Here is a 24,042-nt window from a genome sequence, read left to right as displayed (position 1 = left end):
AGCAACACGTCAAGGCCTGCAGGGACATGCAGGTATTCTGGCGGTCAGCTTGTACATCTGTTTTCGTTTGCCTTGGGTTCTATTGTGCAATTTTAAAAAAGGGGCAGGGGGTCGGAGTGACCGCCAGGCTTCCTGATGCCCGTGCCCCGTCGTGCCCCTCCCGCCCACTGCCTGGCACCGGGGGTTCCTGAGACACACACACACAGGGAGGCGGCCAGGTTTGTTGTTTTCTTTTTTTAATGAAACTAGATCACTGCTTACAAAATCCTGCATGAGCCCTTGTGCCCGTCCCCTTCACAGTTCCCTGGGCCCCGCCGGTCCCCGTCTCCCAGGAACTGAAACAAGGTGGGCGCAGAATGGCCACCACCGCCTCAGTGACTCGAATGAGGGGCGAGGCCTGGGTCCCGACCCCGAGCCTTCAGAGGGTGGCAGCGCTACCGCCCCCGTCTGTTCCCGTCAGGCCTGGAGGCTGCACGGATGGGGGTGGTCCAGGCCGCCATGGTTCTCGGGTCACCACCGAGACCAGAGTGAAATGATGTGAACGTCCCACCCCATGGATCCCCCTCCCCCCCCAGCAGTCTCTCCCCTTCCTCCCCCCACCCCAGCCCTAACTCTACCCCACCACTGAGATGAGGCCCGGCTCCTGTCGCGAGGGACAGGGCCTACAGGCTGTAGAACTTGAGGCTCCTGTCCATGCCCGTGGAAGCGATGAACTTGGCGTGGTGCCCAAAGGCCACCCCTGTGGTCAGGCCGCTATGCTCTGAGGAGAGAAACAAGAGGCACCGGTGAGAGGTTTTCCCCACCTCGGGCGCGCGCAGGGCCCTGACGACTTGCGTCCAACCCGCCCAGCCCCGCCCCCAGCGCTTGCCACATCGCCTGTGACTGCTTGTCTGTCCTCCCCTCGGCTGCACGATCCCCAGGGCAGGGCTCTAGTCTGACCTGCACGACGCTCACCTGCAGGCCTCCCAGGTGCCTGGTGTATGCACACGGCAGGCACTCGAGTTTGTGGGTGGGCTGAGCGAATGGGGAACTATCCGTTCCCCTCACCTAAGCTTTGGAGGCGACTGCAATTCTGCTCGAGCGCCAGAGCTGCCTGTGCGCTAGCCAGAGCGCGCTGACCCACGACGCATGCAGAGTCCAGTTCGCCACATCGCACGACTTGCTGTTTTTAAAATTTAGCTGAGTTTTCCGTTTGGTTTGACCTTCAGTTATCAGCTTGTTGGGATCTATCTAGTTCTAATGCCTTGCGTGTAACTGGAACAGCCCACTGGCTTGTTCTAGCTCCCGGGGTTCTGACTCTAGGGAACCTGGGCCCTGAACACAGGGCAGGGCCGGGGCACAGGCAGAAGAGGCTGGCAATGCTCCCCACAGGGCTCCGGACATTCATGACCATCAGTGCAACTTCCTTCAGGCAAGTTTAGGGTCTCACCTGGAGCCAACCAGCTCCCCACTACAGTCCCCCTGGCTTCCAGCCTGCCACTCCAGCCCCTCAGCTCCACATCAAACACCAGGCCCAGGGAAGGGTTCAAACCCACGGGCCATACAGTTAGGCCTGGACACCTCGCAAACACCGCAACTGAGCAGGTTCAGGAGAATGTGCAGGTGGAGAAGCACCTTGTGTCCTGCCCACCACCGACTAATGGGGACAAGAACTGTATCAACAAAGACAGCAGCAGCTGCCATCCACTCAGCTCCCAACTGTGCAGCAGGCACCCTGTCACCATGCACGCCAGCTCCACGCCACCAGCTGGCACAATCTGCAAAGCAGTACCTACATGCCTATTTTAAACATGGAGCAGCTACAACGCTGGAAGGGCAAGCCCCGTACCCAGGGCCATACAGCTCTGAGGAGGCTGGAGAACCTGTTACCCACTGTCTAGGCATTTTGTGTCTTTCTTCTTCAGCTCTTACCACTGCAGTTAAGTCACTGTCGTGAAGTCGTTTATACCTGCCTTCCTAACCCGACTAGAAACTCTGTTAGCGCAAGACCCACCTCTCGTACTCCCTGCTCTAATCCCACAATGGACTAGGACACAACCCTGAACGGTAACAAGGGCATATCCTTTTTATGTGCCAGACATGGTTCTAACACTCATCTAAACCTCACCTCAGCCCTCACGGGTATGTACTATTTATTATCAGAGAGGTTAAGTAACGTGCCCTCTGTCACACAGCCTGAAGTGGTAGAGCCGGCATGGAAAGCCATGCACTCCGACTTGCATTCATGTTCTTCGTCACTGACCTCCACTGCCCCAGGCCGTGATGAATGGCTGCTGAGGAACGTTAATGCCCACCCTAGAAATGCCTAACCCGGTGAGGCTTCCCCGCTTGCCTCTGGGCCAGAGCACCCAGAGGCCCCAGGATCCCAGGGCCAGCCTCTACCTGTGAAGTGAAGAATCTCTGTCCACTGCTTGCAGATGTAGATCTGGACATCTGTGCCCCCCAGGGCCAGGTAGGTTCCACTCTGGTCAAAGATCAGGGACTTCACCTGCCAGGGCCAGAACAGAGGTCACACAAGGGGAACAGAAAATAGGGGGCAACTGGGAATGAAGAGAAGGTTAGATTAATTCGGTGAGCATCGACGAGTGAGGAGGCAGCCGAGTGGGGGGAGGGAGAGGGACGCACCTCAAAGTTGTTATCCAGCTGCAACGTCTTAAAGTTCTTAAGCTTCCGCAGATCCCAGAGCTTGACTGAGGAGTCGTCGGCCGCGGTGGCCAGGTAGTAGCCGTTCTCGGAGAAGGCAATGCTGGTGATGGGGCCCGAGTGGCCAGGGAAGTTGGCCACGTTGGTGCGCTCCTACAGACGGGGCGGGGGGCGGGGGTTGGGTGTCACCCATGGGCCGAGAGAGGGAGAAAATGGAGCCCACCAAACTCCCTCCTCAGAGAGGTCCTCCCCCGTCTTTGAGGGAAGGATGGCGAGCAGGAATAGCACGGGTGGTGGCCCAGCCCAAGACCCCAGTCTACCCTGACCACGTCACACACAGGGCCACCGTTGCTCCCCCGCCGGATACCCCAGGGCTAGATGCCCTAAGCATGGGGTCATACTGGGCAGTCCTCAGCTCCGACCCTGGGGCTCTGGTGGGGGCGGCCGTGTCCTACCTTCAAGTCCCAGATCTTGATCTGAGAGTCCATGGTCCCTGTTCCAAAAATGAGTCCATCAGGATGGAACTGCGCACAGGTGAGAGCTGCGGAGAGGGGAGAGGGACCTGCGGTCAGGGCCCGCTGGGAGAGACGGTTCTCGGCAGAAGGCGGCTTCCCCTTCCTCACATTCCCCACCATGCCCAGCACCATGCAGGTGGTGAAGCTACTTGTATTTTTACAAGAACAAATGAGCAGATAAAACATAAAAACAAATGATAAATAGCCAATGAAGAGGGTGAGCTTACAGCAGCCGGAGGTCTCATCTGTCACCTTGGTGAGCACGCGCCCTGTCTGGATGTCAGAGAAAGCCCAGTACTAGAAAAACAGAGACGGTGGGGCCAGTGAGAAAGTGGGGGCCCTTCAGGGAGCAGAGACCCCAGTTCGGCAAACCTAGCTCCACTCAGCAGGAGCAACATTCTCCTCGGGGACCTGGGGGACTGGCTGGGCTCGGTAAGCTGTTCCCTCCTCCCACCATGTCCAAGGTCCCTGCGGGGTCCTGGCTGGGACCACACCTGGTCATCAGAGGAGCTCAGGAGATAGTCGCCAGTGGCGTGGAGGCTGAGTCCTGTCACAGCGCTCTCATGGGCCCGGACAACCTGTACACAAGAGGCGTTCGGGACCGACCAAATCCTGATAGTGGCATCCGGGGAGGCGGAGAACACCAGCTCCTGGAGGGAGGCGGAGGCAGACGGTGAGAGAGAGAAGAGGCAGACCGTGATGGTCTCGCAGGAACTGAAACTGCTTCTCCCGTCAGCCCTGCCCTGCCTGGAACCACCCACCCACCAGCGATGCCCAGGAAGGCCACCCAGAAATGACATTAAATTGGTAAACCCAACCCTATTTGGCCTTGGAGAGGAGGCCTCGCCATCTAGTGGTGAAAAGCATAACTGCACCAGAGTGCACTATCCTACCCCTTGAGAGACGGGGCCAGTCCCACTGGGGAACTGAATTACTTATTTTATTTAAATAACCCCATGCAGCCAATGCCTACTATCTGGGATGGCGCAGGTCTGAAGAGTATTGGGTCTGGAGGGGGCTGCAAGGGCATGTTCAGTGTCTCCCACACTTAAGGATTCTTAGAAAAATTTGGGACGAGAGAAAACAGTGTTACTAACTACCTACTTGTCAGGACATTAAGAACTGTAAGGTAGAGCCAACCTCCGTCTTTTGTCAACATGCCATCGTAAAAGAAATATTAACACTCAGTAGTTATGAAAGGAGTGCTTTCATTTGAAAAACCTTATTTTTATAAAAAATTCACCGCTATTCTTCTGTGTGTAATTTCCTTAATGGTGCAGGGAAAAGGCTGACCGAGAAGCACGGGCCCAACCGCTGTTTCACAGACCCAAACCCAAACTGCCCCGGACCTACAACTGCACACCCCACAATGCCATTATCTGGTCTCATGAGCTGCCCTGACCCTCTAAACCAGCTGCCTGCCGTCTGTTTGCACACACCCCACTTTCCACAGCCAATGCCAAGTTTTCAGCCCCGACTCTCGAGGACCGTGGGCACATTTGTTCAGATCTGAGCCAACATTTTGATGAGCTTTGTTACTGTTTGTACTATAAACACAGTAGGGTTTTGTCCTTTTCCTAACATCAGCTATTTCAATAGTTGCTTTAAAAGCAGATGCTTTTGGAAGCTACACATTTCTTCTCTTGCCTGGTCTGAAGACCCATTTTATTGAGTCCTACAGAGGAGAGGGGAACCCCGTGGCTCCAAACAGAGATCCTTAAATGTCACTCTAGAGTCAGAGCCCTTTCTTGGGCCTACCTCACTTTACCAAGGGGAGAACAGGGGGTGGGTACGGGTCCTGGGACCCTAAACCACTGAAACAGGGCTCAGGAATGAGGGACGCAGGGTGGCCAGGAGAACTCCTTACCTGGGAAGGGTGAAACACCACGCTGGTGACTTTCTTGGTATGGCCTTTAAGGGTGGCCAAGATTTGCTCAGAACTCTTGTCGAAGACAACAACATTTTTATCCGCCCCACCTGGAAAGGACCCACATGAGATCCAAAAATGAGTCAAGCCCTTCCAGGTCCCTTTGCAGAAGGAGGTACTTTTGCCCCTGGCCCACACACAGGACAGGAACATGAACCTTCCCTGCCGCGCTCCCTGTCCCCCCAGCCTGTGGGCCAGACCCGCTCTCACCAGTGAGGATCTTGTTGGTGTCGGAAGGGCAGAGGTCCAGGGCGAGGATCCCGGGAATGCTGGCACTGTGCAACCCCTGTGCACACCAAACCCAGTCACGGCTGAACCAAGGCAGGCCACAAACCACACAACTCCCCCACGGCCAGCCCGAGCCCAAGCCCAGGGAACAAGAGCGGCTTGTGTTCCTTATCCACTGCACCTGGCCTGCTGCCCGGATGCAGTACCTCCCTCACCACGTTGCAGGAAAGCCAGAGCTGGGCAGGAAGAGAAGGCCTGACAACTCAGCAGCCAGGGCTGGAAATGGGGCCAGAGGCCCTGGACAGCTCTCTGCCCAACGCGCTCTGCGCTGGCCTCCGGGCAGAAACAGCATGAAGGGCCCTGTGTCTGATATCGAGGGGACCTGGCCACTCACCACGTGGGAGGCCACCTGCCGGTACTTGCTGAGCTCTTCTGGCTTCACGAGCTCCTCAGGCACAGTCTTCCCTCTCTGAGGAAGAGCAAAAGCACCCCCCGAGAAAAGCGGCATGAGTGCAGGGCTCAGCCAGCCCCCTTTCCTAAGGGGTCAACTGCCTCCACCTGGCCAGCTCTCTCTCCCCCGGCTCCAGAAGACGACTCACCTTCTTACGCTCCGTGGTCAGCACAGTGGCCTTGTCTTGAAGCTGGGGAAGACAGAATAAACATATTTAATGTGAGACAAGTTATTTTGTCAAGACATGGGTACACTAGACCCCGGTAACATAAGCAAAACCTCATTATCTGTGGAGGTCTGTGCTAAAGGCTTACAAACACGATCTCTTTCTACTCTCACTACAAGCTTATGAGGTGGGTGTTGATGACCTTGTTTCACAGAGGAGGAAACTGAGCCTTAGAGAAGTGACGTCACTTGCCCAAGGCCACAGAGGTGACAAATGGCTAGGTGAAGAGAGGGCCAGTTCTGCAGAGCTCCCAGACCAGGAGCATGCCACTAAGATGAGAGCTGAGAGGCAAGGCGACAACCTGAACTGTGTGGTAAAGACACAAACTACCAAGTCCTGCAAAGGAGGACTCTGTGAGTGTAACAGAGCACTGGGCTGGATACCAGGCCAGCTGTGCATCTTGTGAGCAGTGCCTTTGAACTGAGTCTCACATTCTCCATCTATAAAATAAAAATGCTAATTCCTGCCCTGCCTCCCTCAGAGGAAAAAAAAACATGAAAACACATAACAAGGTGTTTTGCTATCTGCAAGGAACCCCAATAACCAGAAGAGCTACAAGGTGCACTTATCAGTATCTAGTCTGTTAAGTTACCGTAAGTCTACATGGTAGGTACTTTCATTCTCCTTTTAGAAACAAGAGAAATGAACACAGAGGGCTGGTTAACTCAGTCCAAGGTCGTAAAGCTTATAAATGGTGACATCGAAATACCAACCCAGACAGTCTGGTCTGAGCCTGTGCTCTGCACGACTCTACCTTATCCCCAGATGGATGGGATTTTTATTCATAAGGCGCTCAAGAGTGAAAAGTGAGGGCCCATCAGCATTCTCGCCAAGTAAGAGCGTGACCTACCTTCTGGATAATCTCGGGGGTCATTCCCACCAGCTCGCCCAAATCCATTGGCTCGCCTGCACCCTGAAGAGAAGAAAGGAGAAGGTGAGGGAGGCACGGAATGCCAAAGACGTTTACAGGAGGGCCACGTGAGCTATGGCAAACAAAAGGGCAGATGGCAAAAAGGGGACAGGGGACGACACTCACCACAACACTCGGCTGTGAGCTTGGCACAGCCTGGGGCACAATGAGACCGGCCTGTGGTTTCAGGGTAGCCAGGGCTGAGAGAGGAGACAGTATTAGAAATGGGATTCGATGAAGTAAGACCAGCCCAAAGTGGGGGGTGAGGGGGAGAGGCTGCACCTTCTCGGGCAGCGGTGACTTCCTTGGTGAGACGGGCAATGACACGGCAGGCAGCGTCGTGCTGGTACAGCGCATGGGACAGCTCTTGGCGGGTTGTCTGCAGCTGCTGGCGCAGAGTGAAGCTGTGTAGCATGACCGCGTCCTGGGAGGAGGAAAACACCATGAGGAGGTGGGGAGGAGCCGGGAGCAAGCGGCACTCGGTCCTTGCAAAGAGGACATTGCCTCCACCCCACGGCCTGGACCACTATCCATGACCCAAAGGGCAAAGACAGAAGCGGGAGCCAGCTCCTTCCCACCCCCTCCTTCACTGACTCCCCAGCAAACCTCAGACGGCATGCCTTCGCTCACAAAGAAGGAAAAACAATGCTGCTGCTATTTACCAACTGCCCTTATTGCACCAGGCACTGTGCCAGGTGCTTCCTCAAGATGGATTCATTCCTTCAAATTTTAGAGCGCCTACTATCTGCCGGGTGTTGCTCTTTGTGCTGAGGATACACCCATAGAGGAAACAAGCCCCTAATGACATGAAATGTGTACTTTAATTCTCCCCAAACCCTGGGAGGCACTAATCTATATTGTAGAGTCAGGAAAACTAGAACTTGAATATGAGCAACTTGCCTAAGGTCACATGGCAGTGGAGCTAAGCTCGGAGCCCATACCTGTGTGACTGCAGCAACCAGGCTCCTCCCCCATGATCATCCTGCCCCGCCCCCAAGTCCTAGTCCAGTGATGTCTTCAAGTGGGGAAAACGTCGATTCTTTTTCAGGGACTCACCCACTCATCCTGTAAGGCTTTCAGAATGGCTGGGATGCTGGTGGCTGAGGGAGGCTTGGGCCGGATGGGGTGAGCAACTGCCAAGAGAGGGAAAGTGGGCGTGAGGAACCATACCCCAGGCTTCTCCGCCACTCTCCTCCCCGTCAGCTTTCACTAACAAGCCATCATCTCTTCCTCCAGGGCACTGGCACCGCCTCCGGCACTCCCAGGCTCTGAGCTAACCCGGTCCTGGCCCGAGGCCAGCCTCTAGGCACCTTTGATGTCGATGAGCTGCTCCTCGGACAGAGGCTGGTTGTTGATGGGGTCTGTGCCATTCTCTGCAATATACTTCTCAATGAGCCGCCGCTCGTAGACATGATTAGAGACGGGGGACACACACGGGTGCTCTGGCACTTCATTGGAGACTGCGGAGAAAAGGTAGGCCAGTGAACTTGGGGTGGTGAAAGGGACCTTGGGCCAAGGGGATACCTCATCTGCTGCTCGTCCCAACAAGATCGTGTGTCCCCACACTCAACTAACAGGAATCAAGAAGTGACGCCAGGCCAGTTTTGTACTGTCCCCAGAATGCTTTCCAGCTACGTAACTAGCATCTCCACCAGTTTCCCGACAGTCAGATAGCCAGCAAGTAATTACTGCACAATTATAATGTGCGAGGCACCTAGAGAGCCCATCGGTTAATCATCCCTGCCCATCTCATTTTGAACAAAGATGCTTGGGCACCATTATATCCAGGACATGGAGCAACACACAAAGCCACTCAAACCTCAGTCTAGAGCAGTGATTTTCAACCTTTTTCATCTCATGGCACACACAAACTCATTACTAAAATTCAACAGCACAGCAAGAGCTGTATTATATTTTTTGCCGATCTGACAAAAAAAATAGGTAGAATTTTGATTCATTCACACCAGACAGCTATTGTTGTGTTCGCTGCTGTTATATTTTTATCTGACAATCTAAGGGCAAAGAGGTCACTATCCCTGATGAAACAGTCAGATATTGCATGTTTTTTAAAATTCTTGCAGTACGCCAGCTGAAATTCCCTGGTCTACACCCTGATGGATTCTCAGACAAAGAAATGACAAAGCAATGCATTAAGTGCTATAATACAAATCATTTACATGCTGTTTACTAGTTACCAAGCAAGCACACCTGTAAACACTTTCCAAAGATTAACTCATCCTCACAATCACCGCAGCAGAGTTATCGTTCACACGTCTAAGTAGTCTGCGCACCCCCTGAGGACAGAGGTCGCAGCTGGTCTCAGACAGCGCAGCTGCCCAGCAGGCACTTGGTAAACATCTGCCAGATGAGCGAATGAGAGGGAGGACAGTGCCGGGGATGTGGGAAAGCTTCCTGAACACCGAAAAGAAACAACAAACATGAAAATACCCTGCAAACCGTGACTTCCTCAGTGTGAAGTGTTCCTTTTTCTAGTCATCACTGCTCTTCCTTCCTCCCTCCCTCCCTGTTTTTGGAGGTAGTGAGAGATTCTAAGAGTAAAGGGCTTGAAGAGTTAGGAAGCAAACAGAGAAAGGGATGAGAAACTAGTAACCTGATGAAACAATGAGAATGGAAAACATTGTCAGGCCACAATAAAACACCAAAAGGGAAGACGGTACAAGCCTGAAAAAAGCATGGATTCGGGATCAGAGAACATAGCCCCATCCCCCAGGTCTGCTACTTAACTGTGCAGCATTAGATAAGATGTACTCTCCCTGAACCGTACATCCTCATCTGAAAAAAAGGACCTTTACTTCCGCTTTGGAGGATTCTTGCGAGGATAAAATGATGCCACAGACCTGGAACGCACTGTAAACCAGTAAGGGCTTTATAAATGTACGCTGTTTCCATCAGCCGTGCAGGGTGAGTCTGGGAAATAGAGACCTGGCTTCCAGCCCCGTCACCGCCTCTAACTCACTGTGTGACCTACGCAAATTGCAGAAGCTCTGCTACCCGAGCGGGATCTCTAACAACACCCAGTGCAATGCTCTCATTTTACAGGGGAACTGATGCCCAGAGCCGAGCACCAGGTCACCAAGCCTATCGGCGGCGGATCCTGCACCAGCGCTGGGTATCCTGATAGCTACATCAGAGCTGGCTTCCCCACACCAGCTCCCTCTGTTCAGGCCTCAATTTCCACTGCGTAAACCAGGTGGCTTGGCCTCGGTGGTGTCGCGACAATAAACTTGAGGCGTTACGTAAACTGCAAAGCGCTGCGCAAATGCATCCCGCACTGGGGAGGAACGACCCTCGTCCTGACAAGCCGCTGCCCTGCTTCCCGGGAGCCCCGTTTTCACCTCCGGCCCTGCCCCGCCGCAGCAGCGGCCTGCAGATCCTCCCGCTCGGCTCTCCGGCCTCCTGCGACCCGCGATCGGCCGCAGCCGATACTCACTAGAGCAGATTAGGGACATGGCGCCGTCGCTGTGCTCCGAGGCGCCACACACCGGGCTCCAGGATTAGCTTCGGAGCTGCCGCGGGTCAGTTCTTGTTCCCCGCTGCTTCCGGGACGCTCCGCGGCGAGCGGGGAGATGCCCCGCCGAGCGAAGATCGTGCAGCCCTTCACGTGGGACTGCGGCGGGTCGCGCGCCTTAGACTCTAGCACCCAACGGAAACTGCCCTTTCCCAGAATGCAACCGGGCAGGAAAGGGCCGCCAGAGAATTCGGCTATTTCCGGACCAACGCGGCTCCTTCCGTAGAGTGCTCCCCAAGGCCTGGGAAGAAGAGATCCGGAACTACATTTCCCATGATGCGGTGGGACTTGAAAGCCAATGCCATTCAGCAGCATTTTTGAGACCTGTGCACGCTGGGCCATGGGACCGCAGTCTTGCAAACTGTTGATGTGCGCGAGAATTTCCTAATGAACTTGGTACAATGCATATTCCTGAGGTCCGCCTTAGCGAGCCTGCATTTTTCGTGAGTGCTCCACGTGATTCTGAGGTGTTTCTCGGGCTACTCTTTGAGAGACGCCGTTAGGTGACCCGGTGAAGAATGCGCGGATGCAGATGAACTGAGAAACTAACGCTGGCCAAGAAACCGTTCTGGTTCTGCCTCTACTACCAATTCTCTCTACAATCTTGGGCAAGTCTTCGGCTCCTCTGCCTCTTTCCTCCATGACTTCTGGGTCTCTTCCAACTCAGATCGTGTAGAATTTTTTGTGGATATCTATAAAATAAGATACTCCCAGAAATCATGTACACAACATGTGGTGTGGGCTATAAGGGATCCAGACTGAGCAAGCAGCAGGACAGACAGGTGTGTTCAGTGAAGTCTTTTTCACTGAAGAGTTGTGATCCTGACTTTGACAGGTGGCCAAATTCAGATAGAAGAGAACAGAGAGCATCCCAAGAGGAGGAACAGCACAAGCAAAGGCTTGGAGAGAAGAATAAAAGTTGCAGGTATGAAGGATAGTACGGCAGAGTTGCCAAGTGCATGGACTTTGAAGTCAGCTTGCGTGTGGTCTAATCCCAGCTCCACCCAGCTAGTAAACTGTGAACTTCTCTACCTAATTTCCTCATCTGATAATAAAAGTGTGAAAGATGGCAGTAATAATAAAGTTTGAACTAACTCATAGCGTTGAGATGAGGACTTAATATTTTAAAAGTGCTTTAAACTAAACTTGATGCATAGTTAAGTACAATGTAAATATTCGTATTTGTTATCATTATCCCAAAAGCCAAGCAAGATAGTCCAAACTACTATCATCTTTCCCCTGCACCAATAAAATAGCATCCTAATTGGCCTTGCTTCTAATCCACTTCCCAACAAACAGTCAGTGATCTGCTTTCAATGAAAGATCATTTTCACTACCCTCCACGCTTTTCATTCATTCAATAAATATTGATTGGGTGCTTCCTTTGTGATAACTGGAGGTAAAAATGGTGAACAAGAAAGACGAGGTTTCTGCTTTCTTGGAGCTTAAATTCTGAGGTAGCAGGGCAGGGGAACCAGTAGACACCTTGACAATCAGCACATGAGAAAATCCCAGAGTGGTAAGTGCTAAGAATAAGACAAATCCGAGTAAAGGGGACAGGAGATGTGGATCATAAGGATGGGCTACTTTAAGCAAGGAGGGCGTCTCTGAAGAGGTAACTTTTTTTTGTTTGTTTGTTTTTTTGAGATCTGCAGAGGAATCTTTTCCCCCAAGTCCTGCACCATTTAGCGCACACTGACCTTCCCAATCTCACCTCTTCTCTCCAGCTGCACTGGCCTTTCAAGTTCTCAAACTTACCCACTCTGGCTGGTTCCAGGACTTTCACCTGGAACACTTTCCTCAACTCCCTCCCTCCTTCCCTTCTCCTCTTATACCTTCCAAGTAAATTTCAATCTCACCTTAAATGATGCTTCCTCTGGAGACTTTTTCTTGTCCCCTAACTGAAGTTTAGCCCCCACAGCATCCTGTAATTCTCCTCTGAGCCACTCTGGATAACGATGACCATTGAACTGTTTGCAAGTATTCTGTTTGGTGTCTGGATTCTCCATTAGAATGTAAGCTCTGCAATGGCAAGAACCATAGTTGTCCTGGCCACTGTTTCTCAGTCCAACACGGTGCCTGACACACAGCAGGAACTTCATAACTTGTTGGTTGAATGACAGGCTGCCCGACAAGCCAGGTATCTTAAGTACCTGGATGTGGTAGAAAATAAAATGCATCCTTTTAGTTTGGGCCTTGAACCAGAGGTGGTTAGGCTTTTTTTGGGTTGGCAGTGGAACAGCAGTTGAGCTGTGGAGGAATAACCACACTTCCAGAAGATTCCTCTGGAAGATGTTTAACTGGATGGGTTGGAGAGGAACAGAGTAAAGGGAGAGAGACCTAGTAACTCATTGGACAAATCTTTATTGGGAACCCACTGTGTGCCAGTCAGGCACTGTACTAAGCATTGGGGATACCATTGTGAGTGAAACTAGAGGAGGAGTCCCTCTACTGAGGAGCTTATGGCTGTGATAGAAGAATGGAAGAAAAGGGGAGTCCTTTCAAGGCTTTTGAGTTTCAAAAGCCAGCCCCTCAGGGAACAGAAAGGATTCTGGGCATTTGACTTCGGAGAAAATATTTCAGGTAAGAGCTTGACCTGAGTCCTCCCTACCTCCCCCAATCTCAACCTCTCCACAGAGGAGATACAGATTACCTAGGTTGGGAAGGCAGACATGGTAGGGAGGGGATATATGATAGCTGTTGGTGGGTCTCTGAGGAAGGAACTCGATGCCCTACTCCATTGGCCAATAATATAAAAGAAGCTCCATTTCCTGGGTAGATTTAGTGGCAAACTGTGTGAACAAGTGACTGCAGAAAGAGTAAAGACAGGGACTATATAAAATAGAGTCACTCTAACTGCCAAAATTATTAACATTATGAAGGTTGAGGTATGACAAAAGACTCCATTCTCGTTCTAACTAGCCTGGGAACTTCAACTTTTTGAACCTTCCAGTCCTGTGTCAATGCCTGGATATACATCTGGAAATAGACAAGAACTCCAGGTAATCCTCTGAGTATGCCTTGAAGGACTCACATATCCAGGCCGCTGATGTGACCAGACCTCCTGGCACGCATCTTCTTTTTCTGGACCATTTGGCATCCATCATGCAGACTGCATGACATCGGACTGATAATCATCTGGATCAATCATAGGGCTAAGAACGTAGGACTGCTATTTCTCAAGAACGTACTTCTTACTATAAGAACTATTAACTATTCTTTCTTCTTTTGGGGTTTTGGCTTAGCTATGTTCCCAGTTTGCAAACTCTAAGGCCCTTTAATTAATCTTTATCATTTATTTCTAGCAAAGCCTCCAGACTCTGAGTTCATTCCACATGACAGAGAATTAGGCAGGATAATGCAGCTCAAACAACTGACACTGAGGATTAGACGAATCCTTCCCCTCTCCCTCCTGTGGCACTATGTTAATTTTCCAGAAGGCGTGTACAGCATGAAAATCAAGGGTGGGAAAACCCCTGAACTGACAGAGATCATTTGTATCACCCCGATGGAAAAGAGAGTTGAAAAGAGTTGAAATTAACTAGTCATGAGGGGAGAAAGTGACATTTCTTCCACAGGAAAGTCTGTGACCTGAGATTGGTGGTCCTACAAATCAGAAACAATCTCACAAGCAAGGGTAAAGTTGCAAATGATAGAAAGGCTGACACCTGACTGGTGTGGCTCCGTGGATCTAGTGCAGGACTGCGAACCAAAGGGTCGCCTCTGTTCTATTCTGGTTGCGGCCCTTGCCCGGGTTGCCGGCTGGTCACCGGTAGGGGGCGCTTGAGAGGCAACGACACATTGCTGCTTCTTTCTCCCTCCCTTTCCCTCTCTAAAAATGGATAAATAAAATTTTCCACAAAAAAAAGTTTAAAAAATACATACTTAAGAAAAAATAAAAGGCAGCCTGGAAGGGGAGGGGGATGCGAAGTGATGAGGGTCCAGAGCAAGACAGAAGCGCTGACAAGCATCAGAAGGAAAGAAACAACTGGAAGAGGTGACAGACTACTTATTACTCCTCTGCATACAGTCTGCGAAGAAGACAGAATTAGAAGGCTGATTCAGGTGGGAGGGTAGGGGTGGAAAGGGTCCCATTTTAGAGTGTTGAGTTTCAGGAACTTCTTTAACATCAAAGGGGAGCTTTTCCAGGGCAGCCAGTGTAGAGGATTAAAAAAATTCAGAGCAACTTGGATTAAAAAAAAAAAAAGTACAGTCTCTTACTTCCTTGAATCCCCCACGCCTACTATGAAGTGTTTTTATAGTAGAAACAACTGAGGCTCACAGAGATGAACCGACGTGCCCAAAATTACAAAGCAGGCAAGGAATCACCTCATTCCAAATTCCTGCCCCGCCAAATGCTGCCCGTTTTTTGCAGAAATGGGGTATAGGAATTGGTTCCTTTCCTTCTGTACAATCGAATGAACATTTGGGAGCCATCTGCAGAGTTCGGGTGTGGAACTGCTCTCTCAGAGAGCGGATGCATTTCCCCAGCGTTATGAGGTTCTAACTGCTCCAACACCTCTTCCCTTTGTGTCTTTTTAGCGCGAAAAGTTTCTCAAAGTACCAAGGGCTCTTGAGCGCCCCTCCGTTAGAACAATGCCCAGGAGGCACTACGAAGCTGAAAGACTACATTGCCCGATATGCCTAGGGGCTGGAGAGGCGGATAGGCCTCGACACCGAATTCAAAGATCCAGTTTACCCACTTTGCAGGCCAGATATGGTCACAGCTTTCTCCCTTCCAGCCAGAGACTTCCGTTCCCAGCTCGGGCTTCCAATCGCCCTATTCTCCCAGTGGGAAAGCTTGGCGGGAGGGGGCGGGATGGGGCGGGAGGGCGGGGGGAGGGGCGGGAATCAAGTGTAGGGCGCATGCGCAATATCGCACCCAGTTTGGGCACGGAGGGCAGCGGCCCGCACCAGGGAGTATTCCGCCTTGCGCGTGCGCAGACGAAAAAACACCACCCGGGGATTTAGGCGCGGATTTGGTGGCGCGTTTTAGCGAAGTCGCACGTGAAGGGCAGCAGTGGCCGAAGGCTGGTGAGTGCGAACCGAAACCGGAGCTCAGGGACAGGCCCGGCCGACGAGGCTGCAGTCACACTAGGCGGGGCCGGGGTGGAGTCGCGAGACCGGGCAAGCTCGACTGGGGAGGGGTCCGACGTCGCGCGGCGGGAACTGCAATTGGGGACCCGGATCCTCGTTGCTATGCAACAGGGGGCGTCGTTACTAGGTAACAGGAGGCACTTTTTTTCCGGGAGCTAAGGGTTCGGAGCAGTGCTCAGAAGTCTTGGGGAGGTGCGGCTACGCGATGGAGCGGAGGCGGTCAGGGCGGAGAAAGAGGCCAGCGCTGGGCATCTCGCCCGCGACCCCCACCTTATGTCCCAGCCTCCTGCGGCCTCGCTCCGAGCCCTTTGGGGTACTCCGAACCCATGGGGCCGCGCCGGATCCCTTGCCAGAGTCGCCACCCAGCAAGGGCTTGGCAGGGGACACGCTGTTCGAAATAGCGCATGCCACTGACACCCTGTCTCCTGGAGGCTGGGCTCTGGAGAGGGCTTATTCGGCTGGGAAGCTGCCCCTTGGCCTGTCGCCCTGCCCCCAAACAGTTGCTGGGAAGCAGCTGTCAGGGGGTTAGCGGGGGCTGCCCCCACCTGCCATGACGCTGACTTCATTCCCCGCAGTGGCAGCTTCGCCCGGTCTAAGAGCTTTCTTTCAACACAGCTGCCCTCCTTGGGTGGCCGCTGCAAATTTAGATCAACTTTAAAATAAGACCATCTCCCCTCCTCTCCAGGGCTCTCCGTTCCTACCCTCATGGCTTCTTGGGGGGCTTCTAATGTTCATTTAGCAAGCATGTATTAGTCATCATTCTATGGTAGATGCTGGGGATTCCAAGAAGAGTTAGCTGTCAAGTCTGACCAGGAGGTGCTCCGGGTCTAAAGGGGGAAGCAGGTATATAAACTGCTAAACCCTGCTACAAAGTAATGAGTGGTATACTGGCAATTTGTGTGCTGCAACGTTTCTTTCAGTGTTTACAGTGTACAAAGTTCTAGCAGAAACATGTTAACTTGCAGTAACTCTTAACCCTGCTTAACCCCATTTCACATTTGAGGAGACTGAAACTCAGATAAAGTAATAGGCATAAAGTAGTGGCTTCTAATTTTATGGCAGATTGAGCCTGGAACGAAACTTGAGAGGGTCCTTTGTCCACTGCTACCCTTTCAGGGCTTTGCCTAGAGTATACTTTCCCCTGTATTACTGATTGTGGTTATGCATCAGAAATCCCTGGGAGCTCTGAAAACAAAAGTATGAGCCCTCTCTGGGAGAGTCTGAGGTAGCTGGCCCTGGTGTGGGGGCACCCTGATGGTCAGAGTTCAGAATCACTGCTCCATAGGGGCAGCTCTGAGCAGTGAAGGGGAAATCAGGGCCAGCAGAGGGCACTAAGACAGCTGCCCCCACCCCCCGCCCCCGCCACGTTGTGATTCATGCAGTGAAAGGAAACTAAGCAGGGGAAGGAGCTTTGGCATGGGATGTGTGGAGCGCTCCACCCCACTCTCTTAGCAAACCACACCTAAACATATAGTGCCGTCTCACTACCACAGTTAAAGGAAGCAGTTCTCCACACTCAGCTGGGGTTCCCCTGCCCTGCCAGAGCCATATTGCAGCTGCCCGAACCAGAGTTGGAAGGTCTAGTCCCAACTGTTTGCTGTCCTCCTACCTCTTGATACAAAACCATGCCCTGTGAGCCCAGCAGGTAGGTCGTCTCCTGGTGTGCAGTCTCGTGCTGGGAGCCTGGATGTCCTCTCACTTTGAACTTGTTGGTATTGGGGAGAACTGTAATTGCCTTGAGGGCAGGGACCATGTCTTATGGAGCCAGTGTGGGGGTATGGACTGAGCCAAAGGGCAAGATTTAGAATCTGGTTTCTGGAGTCAAGCCCAGTTCTGCTGTGTGAACTGGACCAAGTCACTTGACCTTTTTAAGCCATCGTTTTCTGAGTAAAATGTGGCAAGTAGCAATGTCTTATAAGATTGTTCTAAGAGTTAAATGAAATAGTGAAATAATAAGCACTTTGTAAATTATAAACAACACACTATATGTTATGTTGTAACACACACACACACAGTTTGTTATTGTTGAGGGCCTGCTCTTTGAGGCTAAGCATTACAGGAGGTGAAGACACTTAAGACGCACTTTCCCACAGAGCTCAAGACTGCTTCTGCTCTTGATCATGGCGTCTTTTTAGTAAAAGTGTTTGATTGGCTGGGGCTGAAGTGAGGAGGTGTAATGGTGATGGGTCAGATTCTTGCTGCCTGGGATTAATGTGGAAGAAAAAGGCTTCTGTTAAAGAAAACAATTCGAAGAAACGGGCCAGGCAGTAATCTGCACTCTTATTTGCAGAGGGCACACTCCACAGTTCTGTTAGATTAGGTTTCTAGTGCACGTCACAAGGTCAGCTGGCAGGGCAATGCCGGCCCCGTTGGGGACGGTTTATTTCAAGGTCCCCCAGCTCCCCTCAACTGGGTCCGGTGGCCACTAGTGCAGAACTCAGCAGGCTGCCACGTGGGGAGCAGCTCATATCACCTTGACCTTCTAGAATGGAGGAGGCAGCCTCCGATTCCTGCTGGTGGAGGTCCTTGGATGTAGAATCCAACCCAACATAGCAAGCCCCGCTCTTTAAGTCCCCGGTGTGGCTCTGACCCAGATCGCTCAGAAACTGACCTGTGCCTTCCTCATCTCCGACCACTGGTAGGCAGGAACCATCTGGTTCTTGATTTGTGCCAAAAAGAGTAGGTGGCTTTCCAGCCCGGGGTTGTTCCACATGAATTGCATGTTTTCCAGCCCTGCTTGATCCTACAGGTCTCCAGGGAGACTTAGAGCAGCTGCTCCAGGGCCAGAAAGTGCCTGAATGCGATATTTTTTATAAATACCCCTTCCTTGAACAAGCTCTCTTCCCTCTCCTCCATCCTGATGGCTCTGATTTCTGGCCAGCTCTCGGAGTGCCCTGGTAGCTGCAGAAACTTCAAGCGCCTGGCTGCTCCTACCTCAGGGGTATGACTTAGCTTCTGATCATGAGGTCTGAATCATAGAAGCTACAGGTTCATTTTCTCAGCCTGGAAGAGAAGAGGGTATTTGCGGGGCCATTTGACATTTTTCAAGCATGGTCGCAAAGAGAAGTTGGGATTGCAAACATTTCTTGGCTGATCCTCACCTGCTTCAACAAGTTGGTACTTGTCGGGTCTTAACTTGTCTGTGGCATAGTATCATGTCATAGACGAGATCAGAGCACAAAATACCAAGTGGTTAAGTGAATTGTCACCAGTAATTCATGGAGGTGATTGATAGATGCCAAATTTCTTTTACCTCACGGAGACTCTATTGCGTGACTTTCTAAATCACTTCTGAGACTTACACTGGAGACTATCTGGCAGCGGAGCGTGTACAAAGGGTCTGATGTGAGGCGCTCCTGGATTCAAATCCTAGTCTTTCCACTTGCTTCTTATCCCACCTCGGTTTCTCCATCAGTGAAATGGGGGATAATGACAGTATCTACATGACGGGCTGTTATGAGGATTAAATGAGATAGGCGGTGCATGGTTAGCTTTTTATTAATAATATCTTTCCTAAAAAGTGGTGCTTTATAACCTTTTGCCTACATACGGGGCTGGAGAGTTGAGTTCCTTCTGAGTCTGTGGGTCTCAGCTTTGCACAGTGGAATCACCTGGGGAGCTTTTTCTTTCTAAGCCGAGGCTACATCGCGACAGTGACATCAGAACCACGGGGTGCGGAACAGTGGAATCAGTCCTTTGTGAAGCTCCCACGTGTCCCCATGGGCAGCCACCATTGAGATCTGCTCTCTTTCCTTCAGGCCTTCAGATTTTTGTCAGCCTTTAAAATTTTTTTAAAAATTTATTGATGAGAGAGAGAGAGAGAGAGAGAGAGAGAGAAAGAAACATCAACTTGTTGTTGCACTTATTTATGCATTCACTGGTTGCTTCTATGTGCCCTGACCGGAGATTGAACTGGCAGCCTTGGCATGTCGGGACGACGTTCTAACCAACGGAGCTACCTGGCCAGGGCCAGGCCTTCAGATTTTTAGAACTGGAGTAAGCATTAGAGAGATCTTCCCCTCCACCCTAAGGCATTGAGTAATCCTCACAGGTTAATGAATGTGCAAGTAGTAAAGAATGGGAAAGAGGAATCTGCGAATCCGGTGGTTGTGCCCAGCTTAAGTTGGGAAGTCCCAATTCTGCCTTTCTCAACTGACAGGGTAGGGGTGGAGGAGGGTGCTGGGGCAGGCCATGGCTGAGACGGTGGGCTTCTACGCCATTCTGGCTCTCTACTCACCCTGTGCCTCTCTCCCTACAGACCCAGAATGGCAGGTTCAAGTAACACTTGGCCATCAGGCAAGCATCTGTTTAAAGTCATCCTGATGATCCTCGTGGCCCTCATCCTCCTCCACTCAGCATCGTCCGAGTCCCCTCGAGACTTTACGCAACCCGGCCATCAGAAGAAGGAGGTCCCGGCTGATCTCTTGAGCCAGATAGGGCGGTCTGTGCGGAGAACGCTGGATGCCTGGGTTGGGCCAGAGAACATGCACCTGGTTTCTGAGGTAAGGAATGTGGTCCCTGCTGTGACTACATGCACTGAGAAAAACAAAGGAGGAGATGTTCGTGGCTACCCCATCTTGGCTCTACATCTTCTGTGTGCCATACTCCCTGGTGCAGAGAGCGCCAAATTCTACAAAGAGAAGCAGACAGTTTGCACTCCTATTGTTTAAATTCTACCCTAAGGCCCTTAGCGCCACCCCCATCTTTCCCTTGTTCCTGTCCCTCCTTGCCAGAAAGGCTGGGAAATGAGCTATTTTTACACACCCTTGTCACTGGGTGACTACACAGCCTGACTTTGGTCTACATTTGATGTAAAGTCTTAAGTTGGCCAACTATCATGTCTTTGCCGGTAGAGGCTGGGGTAGGGCTGACTCAAGGCTAAAAGCAGGGCTGACTCTTCTACCTAATGGCGTCCCAAACACGGCGTTGCGTACTTTTGATAGATGGTACTAAACGGCTGAGAGGGCCATTTATAACACCCATAATACAGTAGAGCTGACTGACTGCTTTTTCACTGGACATCCTAGCCCTTTACAGCTGTCACTGCACACACCTTCATGATTCTCTGGGAGGCCTAGGGGGACCCCAGTTTTACAGGATGACTACAACAGGGATTTGATGATTCCCCCGCCCACACACACCTGCTACCTCCAGCAGAGTGTTCAAGCAAATCAGTTGAATTAGGGCCCAGATGTCCTGGGTTCCAGTTCAGGAAGGAGAAGTGGCCTGGTCTGCAGTCCATCCCTGTGCAGTGTGGAAGGGACCCCCAGCCCAGCCCAAGCAGGCAAACCTCTGGCTGAGAAGCAGGTGGGAGACGTTCCTGCCGGGCCTTGCCTGTGCAGCGGTGGAGAGGCTGGGAGGAGAAGGGCCTCATTAATTATGGATTCATCTCAGCATCGCTCTTTCCACAGACCACGTCTCAGGTGATGGGGGCCATCTCCTCCGCCATCTCTGTGGGCTTCTTCGCTCTGTCTGGGATCTCCGCGCAGCTGCTGAATGCCTTGGGACTAGATGGTGAGTGGCGGCCAACTGGCTAGGCCAGCTGGAGCTTAGCCCATCCCTTCCTGTTTGTGGGCGTTAGACCCTTTTCAGGGTCTAAACAGTTCCCCAGCCTCCTGACGCCTCCCAGTTTTCCCCAGAGGCCAGCATAAGAGCAGGCCAAAAACTGCCACCACCTGCCAGGCGTTAGCTTCGTGTCAGGAGAAGCATCATGCTAAGCCATAGTATCTCATAGCCCACAGAATTACTCCCATGCTGTAGATGAAACAGGCTCAACCCAGGGATGAAATCTACCCACAGCTGGCAGGAACCAGGGCTGAGGGATTCAGGCTCACATCTCTGTGACCCTGTGGGGAAGCGTTTTCATTTCCTTTGGGGAGGGCGGTGGGGGTGGTTTAAATCCTCCCATTCTTTGCGGTTTAACTCTCCCCTCCCCTACCCGCCCCTCATTACTCCAGGTTGGCTAATTCTGTGGCTCTTGTCCTTTCAGGAGATAACCTCACCCAGGGCCTGAAGCTCAGCCCCAGCCAGGTCCAGACCCTCCTGCTGTGGGGAGGGGCGGCCCTGATAATCTATTGGCTTCTGTCCCTGCTCCTTGGCTTGCTGCTGACCTTGTTGGGGCGGATCCTGGGGGGCCTGAAGCTTGTCCTCTTCTTGGTCGGCTTTGTGGCCCTGGTGAGGTCGGTGCCCGACCCTTCCACCAGGGCCTTGCTCCTCCTGGCCTTGTTGACCCTCTACGCTTTGCTGAGCCGGCTCACTGGCAGCCGGGCCTCGGGGGCCCAGCTGGAGGCCAAGATTCGGGCGCTGGAGCGCCAGGTGGAAGAGATGCGCTGGCGGCAGAGGCGAGTGGCCAAGGGGACCCGCGGTGTGGAAGAGGAGTGAGAAGGACGCCCAACAAGGCCACCTTCATCATACCAAAGAGCTGAGCTGCTTCTCTGGGTCGCTGGACCTCCTTCCAGCCCCCTGCCCCTCTCTTGCCCTGTCTCTGAGCGCTCAGAACCTTGACCTCTGCACCAGGCCCCTAGCTGAGAGGGAGGAAGACCATTCCCGTGCTGGTCCTCTGTCTGGGGTTGGTTGGTTCTCTTACCCCTTCCTCTGCTCCCTGCCTGTCTCAGCCAGGGTAGCTTGGGGAGCAACCCCCCACCCCCAGCTTTTGCATCTGTCCTCAGCAAACATCACTACCACTGGCCGCCTGTGACTCTGCCGCTGCCTTGCCTTGCCTTCCTGCTGCTGCTCTTGCTCTCCTGTCCTTCTCTTGCCCCTCCTCTGCCAAGTTCCAGCTCCCTTCCTGTTTGTCTCCTTCCAGTCCTGTGCTCCAATCAAACCACTCCCTCAAGGCCTGCTCCTGTCCCCTTTATTGCCCAGCATGGGAAAGAGGCAGGGTACATGGGACTTGAGGGGAAGAGAAGCGGGGGTGTTCCCCCATGGGGCTGGGGACGAGATGTACATTGAGTCTGTTACAAGTGCCTTAATCCGAGGCAGTGGGCCCTCTGCTTGCCCGCCGCCGCACTGTGCGTAGGAAAGCATGCTGTGGTTGCTTTGTGTCAAGAAGAGGTTCCTCTCAGGATCCCGATTCCCCTTCAGTCGGAGCAAAAGATGACGCTTCATAGGCTGTGCTTGCATGGAGGACGGTGCCGGTGCCGTGGCCTCCGGTCCCCTGTGGGGACTTCAGGGACCTGAGGAGAAAGGAGGACTCTCCTTGTCTGCTAAGCTCCAGGCAGGTCTCCATCTCTGTCGCCACTCACTGCCCCCAAGGAGTCGCTGGTCAGGGCCCACTCCAGTGGCCTGGGCGGATCACGGAGCAGATACACCAGAGATGGCCCCACAGCCCTTTCCCATCACATGCTCTGCAGGGAGCAGGGGGAGCCTGCCAACCCCACTCCACCAGGGCTCTCCGCCTTCCTTAGAGGCTCTGGTGCAGGTGGGCGTCCACCCTTCTCCGCCAGGCCCTGCACGGGACCCTCGTGACACGAAGAGTGAATAAATGCCCAGTTCTTACCGTTAAGGTCTCATGTGGAACCACAGCTGCAGTGATATATATTTTTTATCAGCGCTTGGTTGGTTTTAAATAAAGTGCTCGCTATTTTATTATCTTGTTCCGTGTAACATGTATTACTCGAAGTCTGGATGGCTCTGATTTCACCCTCTGCGACTAAACCCATTTTTGTAGAGCCCCACGGGCGTTCCCGACTTCCCCCAGCAGGGGCAGGGCGGGCCAAGCTGGCAGGAAGGGAAGGGAGGGTAGGGGCAGGAAGGAAGGCCGGTACCAGGTACCCTTCCCTCCAGAGCCAGGAGGAATGAGGGAGGCGTGCGGTAATAAAACTTCCAGGAACGGGCCAGCACCCCACCCCTTTGTGCAACAGTGTCAAAGCCTGGCCCGCGGGCCCTCTGCCCCCGCCAGACCGGAGTTTCCTGACTGTGGTTCTCAACCCAGCCCATAGATCGAATCAATTTTGTGGAGGGGCCTGGGCATGTTTTTTTTTTTGTTTATTTTTCTTTTTTTAGCTGCCCTGGAGATGCTGCTGTTCAGCCAGTATCCTGCTCTGGAACCTCTCCGACACTTGGTAGCTGGCAAGACTGGGCCTGGGGGCGGGGGCGGGGGTAGGGGACCGGACGGGGGAGGGGACCAGCACCTGGGAGGCAGAGACGGCTCCCACACTACCTATGTCCACAGGCCTCCCTCTGGACGGGACTGGCACGAAATTCTAGCTGCCTGCACGCGGAGCCCTTCCTCCCCGGAGTGGGCCCCTGCCAGGGCAAGCTACAGTGGCTGTCACCGGCCCTACTGGCCCCCTTTCACCCCTTTTCTAGCCCTGCCGCACGGTCTCCCTTGTCCTTGAATTCAGGTTCTGATCCAGGTGTCAGATGCCTTTACAGGTGAGGCGCGTGTAGGGCGGGGCAGAGGCAGAGGAAGTGGCTTTTTCCTCCCGATTCAGGGGCTTCTGAGAGGGAGAGAACGGAAGGCCTCCCGTCCCTCTTGGCAAAGGCAGGGCAGTCCCGTGCGGTTCACTCTCCAG

At 52.8% G+C, this 24,042-nt stretch overlaps 2 protein-coding genes across 2 annotated transcripts; one reads left to right on the top strand and one right to left on the bottom strand.

The window, feature by feature from the left end:
• Window positions 1-595: 595 nt before the first annotated feature.
• PRPF19 (pre-mRNA processing factor 19) lies at window positions 596-10,582 on the bottom strand. Its single transcript, XM_054563743.1, has 16 exons — window positions 10,352-10,582; window positions 8,211-8,360; window positions 7,957-8,033; window positions 7,183-7,324; window positions 7,027-7,100; window positions 6,841-6,903; window positions 5,913-5,954; window positions 5,708-5,782; window positions 5,296-5,371; window positions 5,026-5,135; window positions 3,653-3,808; window positions 3,386-3,455; window positions 3,099-3,184; window positions 2,626-2,796; window positions 2,383-2,488; window positions 596-760 (listed from the first exon to the last, which is right to left on the bottom strand). The coding sequence occupies exons 1-16, from the start codon at window positions 10,368-10,370 to the stop codon at window positions 663-665; spliced, it is 1,515 nt and encodes a 504-aa protein (XP_054419718.1). The 5' UTR covers window positions 10,371-10,582; the 3' UTR covers window positions 596-662.
• Window positions 10,583-15,294: 4,712 nt separating this feature from the next.
• Window positions 15,295-23,103, top strand: TMEM109 (transmembrane protein 109). Its single transcript, XM_054563648.1, has 4 exons — window positions 15,295-15,463; window positions 19,785-20,028; window positions 20,938-21,040; window positions 21,516-23,103. The coding sequence occupies exons 2-4, from the start codon at window positions 19,792-19,794 to the stop codon at window positions 21,905-21,907; spliced, it is 732 nt and encodes a 243-aa protein (XP_054419623.1). The 5' UTR covers window positions 15,295-15,463; window positions 19,785-19,791; the 3' UTR covers window positions 21,908-23,103.
• The last annotated feature ends 939 nt before the right edge of the window (window positions 23,104-24,042 follow it).

This window comes from Pteronotus mesoamericanus, unplaced genomic scaffold (genome assembly GCF_021234165.1).
Source record: "Pteronotus mesoamericanus isolate MK-2021 breed Mesoamerican mustached bat unplaced genomic scaffold, CSHL_Meso_final scaffold_83, whole genome shotgun sequence".
NCBI lineage: Eukaryota > Metazoa > Chordata > Mammalia > Chiroptera > Mormoopidae > Pteronotus > Pteronotus mesoamericanus.
Note: the sequence above shows the minus strand (reverse complement) of the source record. Positions and strands in the feature narration are given on the sequence as shown.

Coding starts and splice junctions, on each gene's coding strand:
- PRPF19 (XM_054563743.1), bottom strand. Junction 5,783..5,912: donor TGACCACGGAGCGTAAGAAG/GTGAGTCGTCTT, acceptor GCTCTTCCTCAG/AGAGGGAAGACTGTGCCTGA. Junction 3,809..5,025: donor TGGTGTTTCACCCTTCCCAG/GTAAGGAGTTCT, acceptor GCCTCCCTCCAG/GAGCTGGTGTTCTCCGCCTC.
- TMEM109 (XM_054563648.1), top strand. CDS start 19,792: ATGGCAGGTTCAAGTAACACTTGGCCATCAGGCAAGCATCTGTTTAAA. Junction 20,029..20,937: donor ACATGCACCTGGTTTCTGAG/GTAAGGAATGTG, acceptor CTCTTTCCACAG/ACCACGTCTCAGGTGATGGG. Junction 21,041..21,515: donor GAATGCCTTGGGACTAGATG/GTGAGTGGCGGC, acceptor TTGTCCTTTCAG/GAGATAACCTCACCCAGGGC.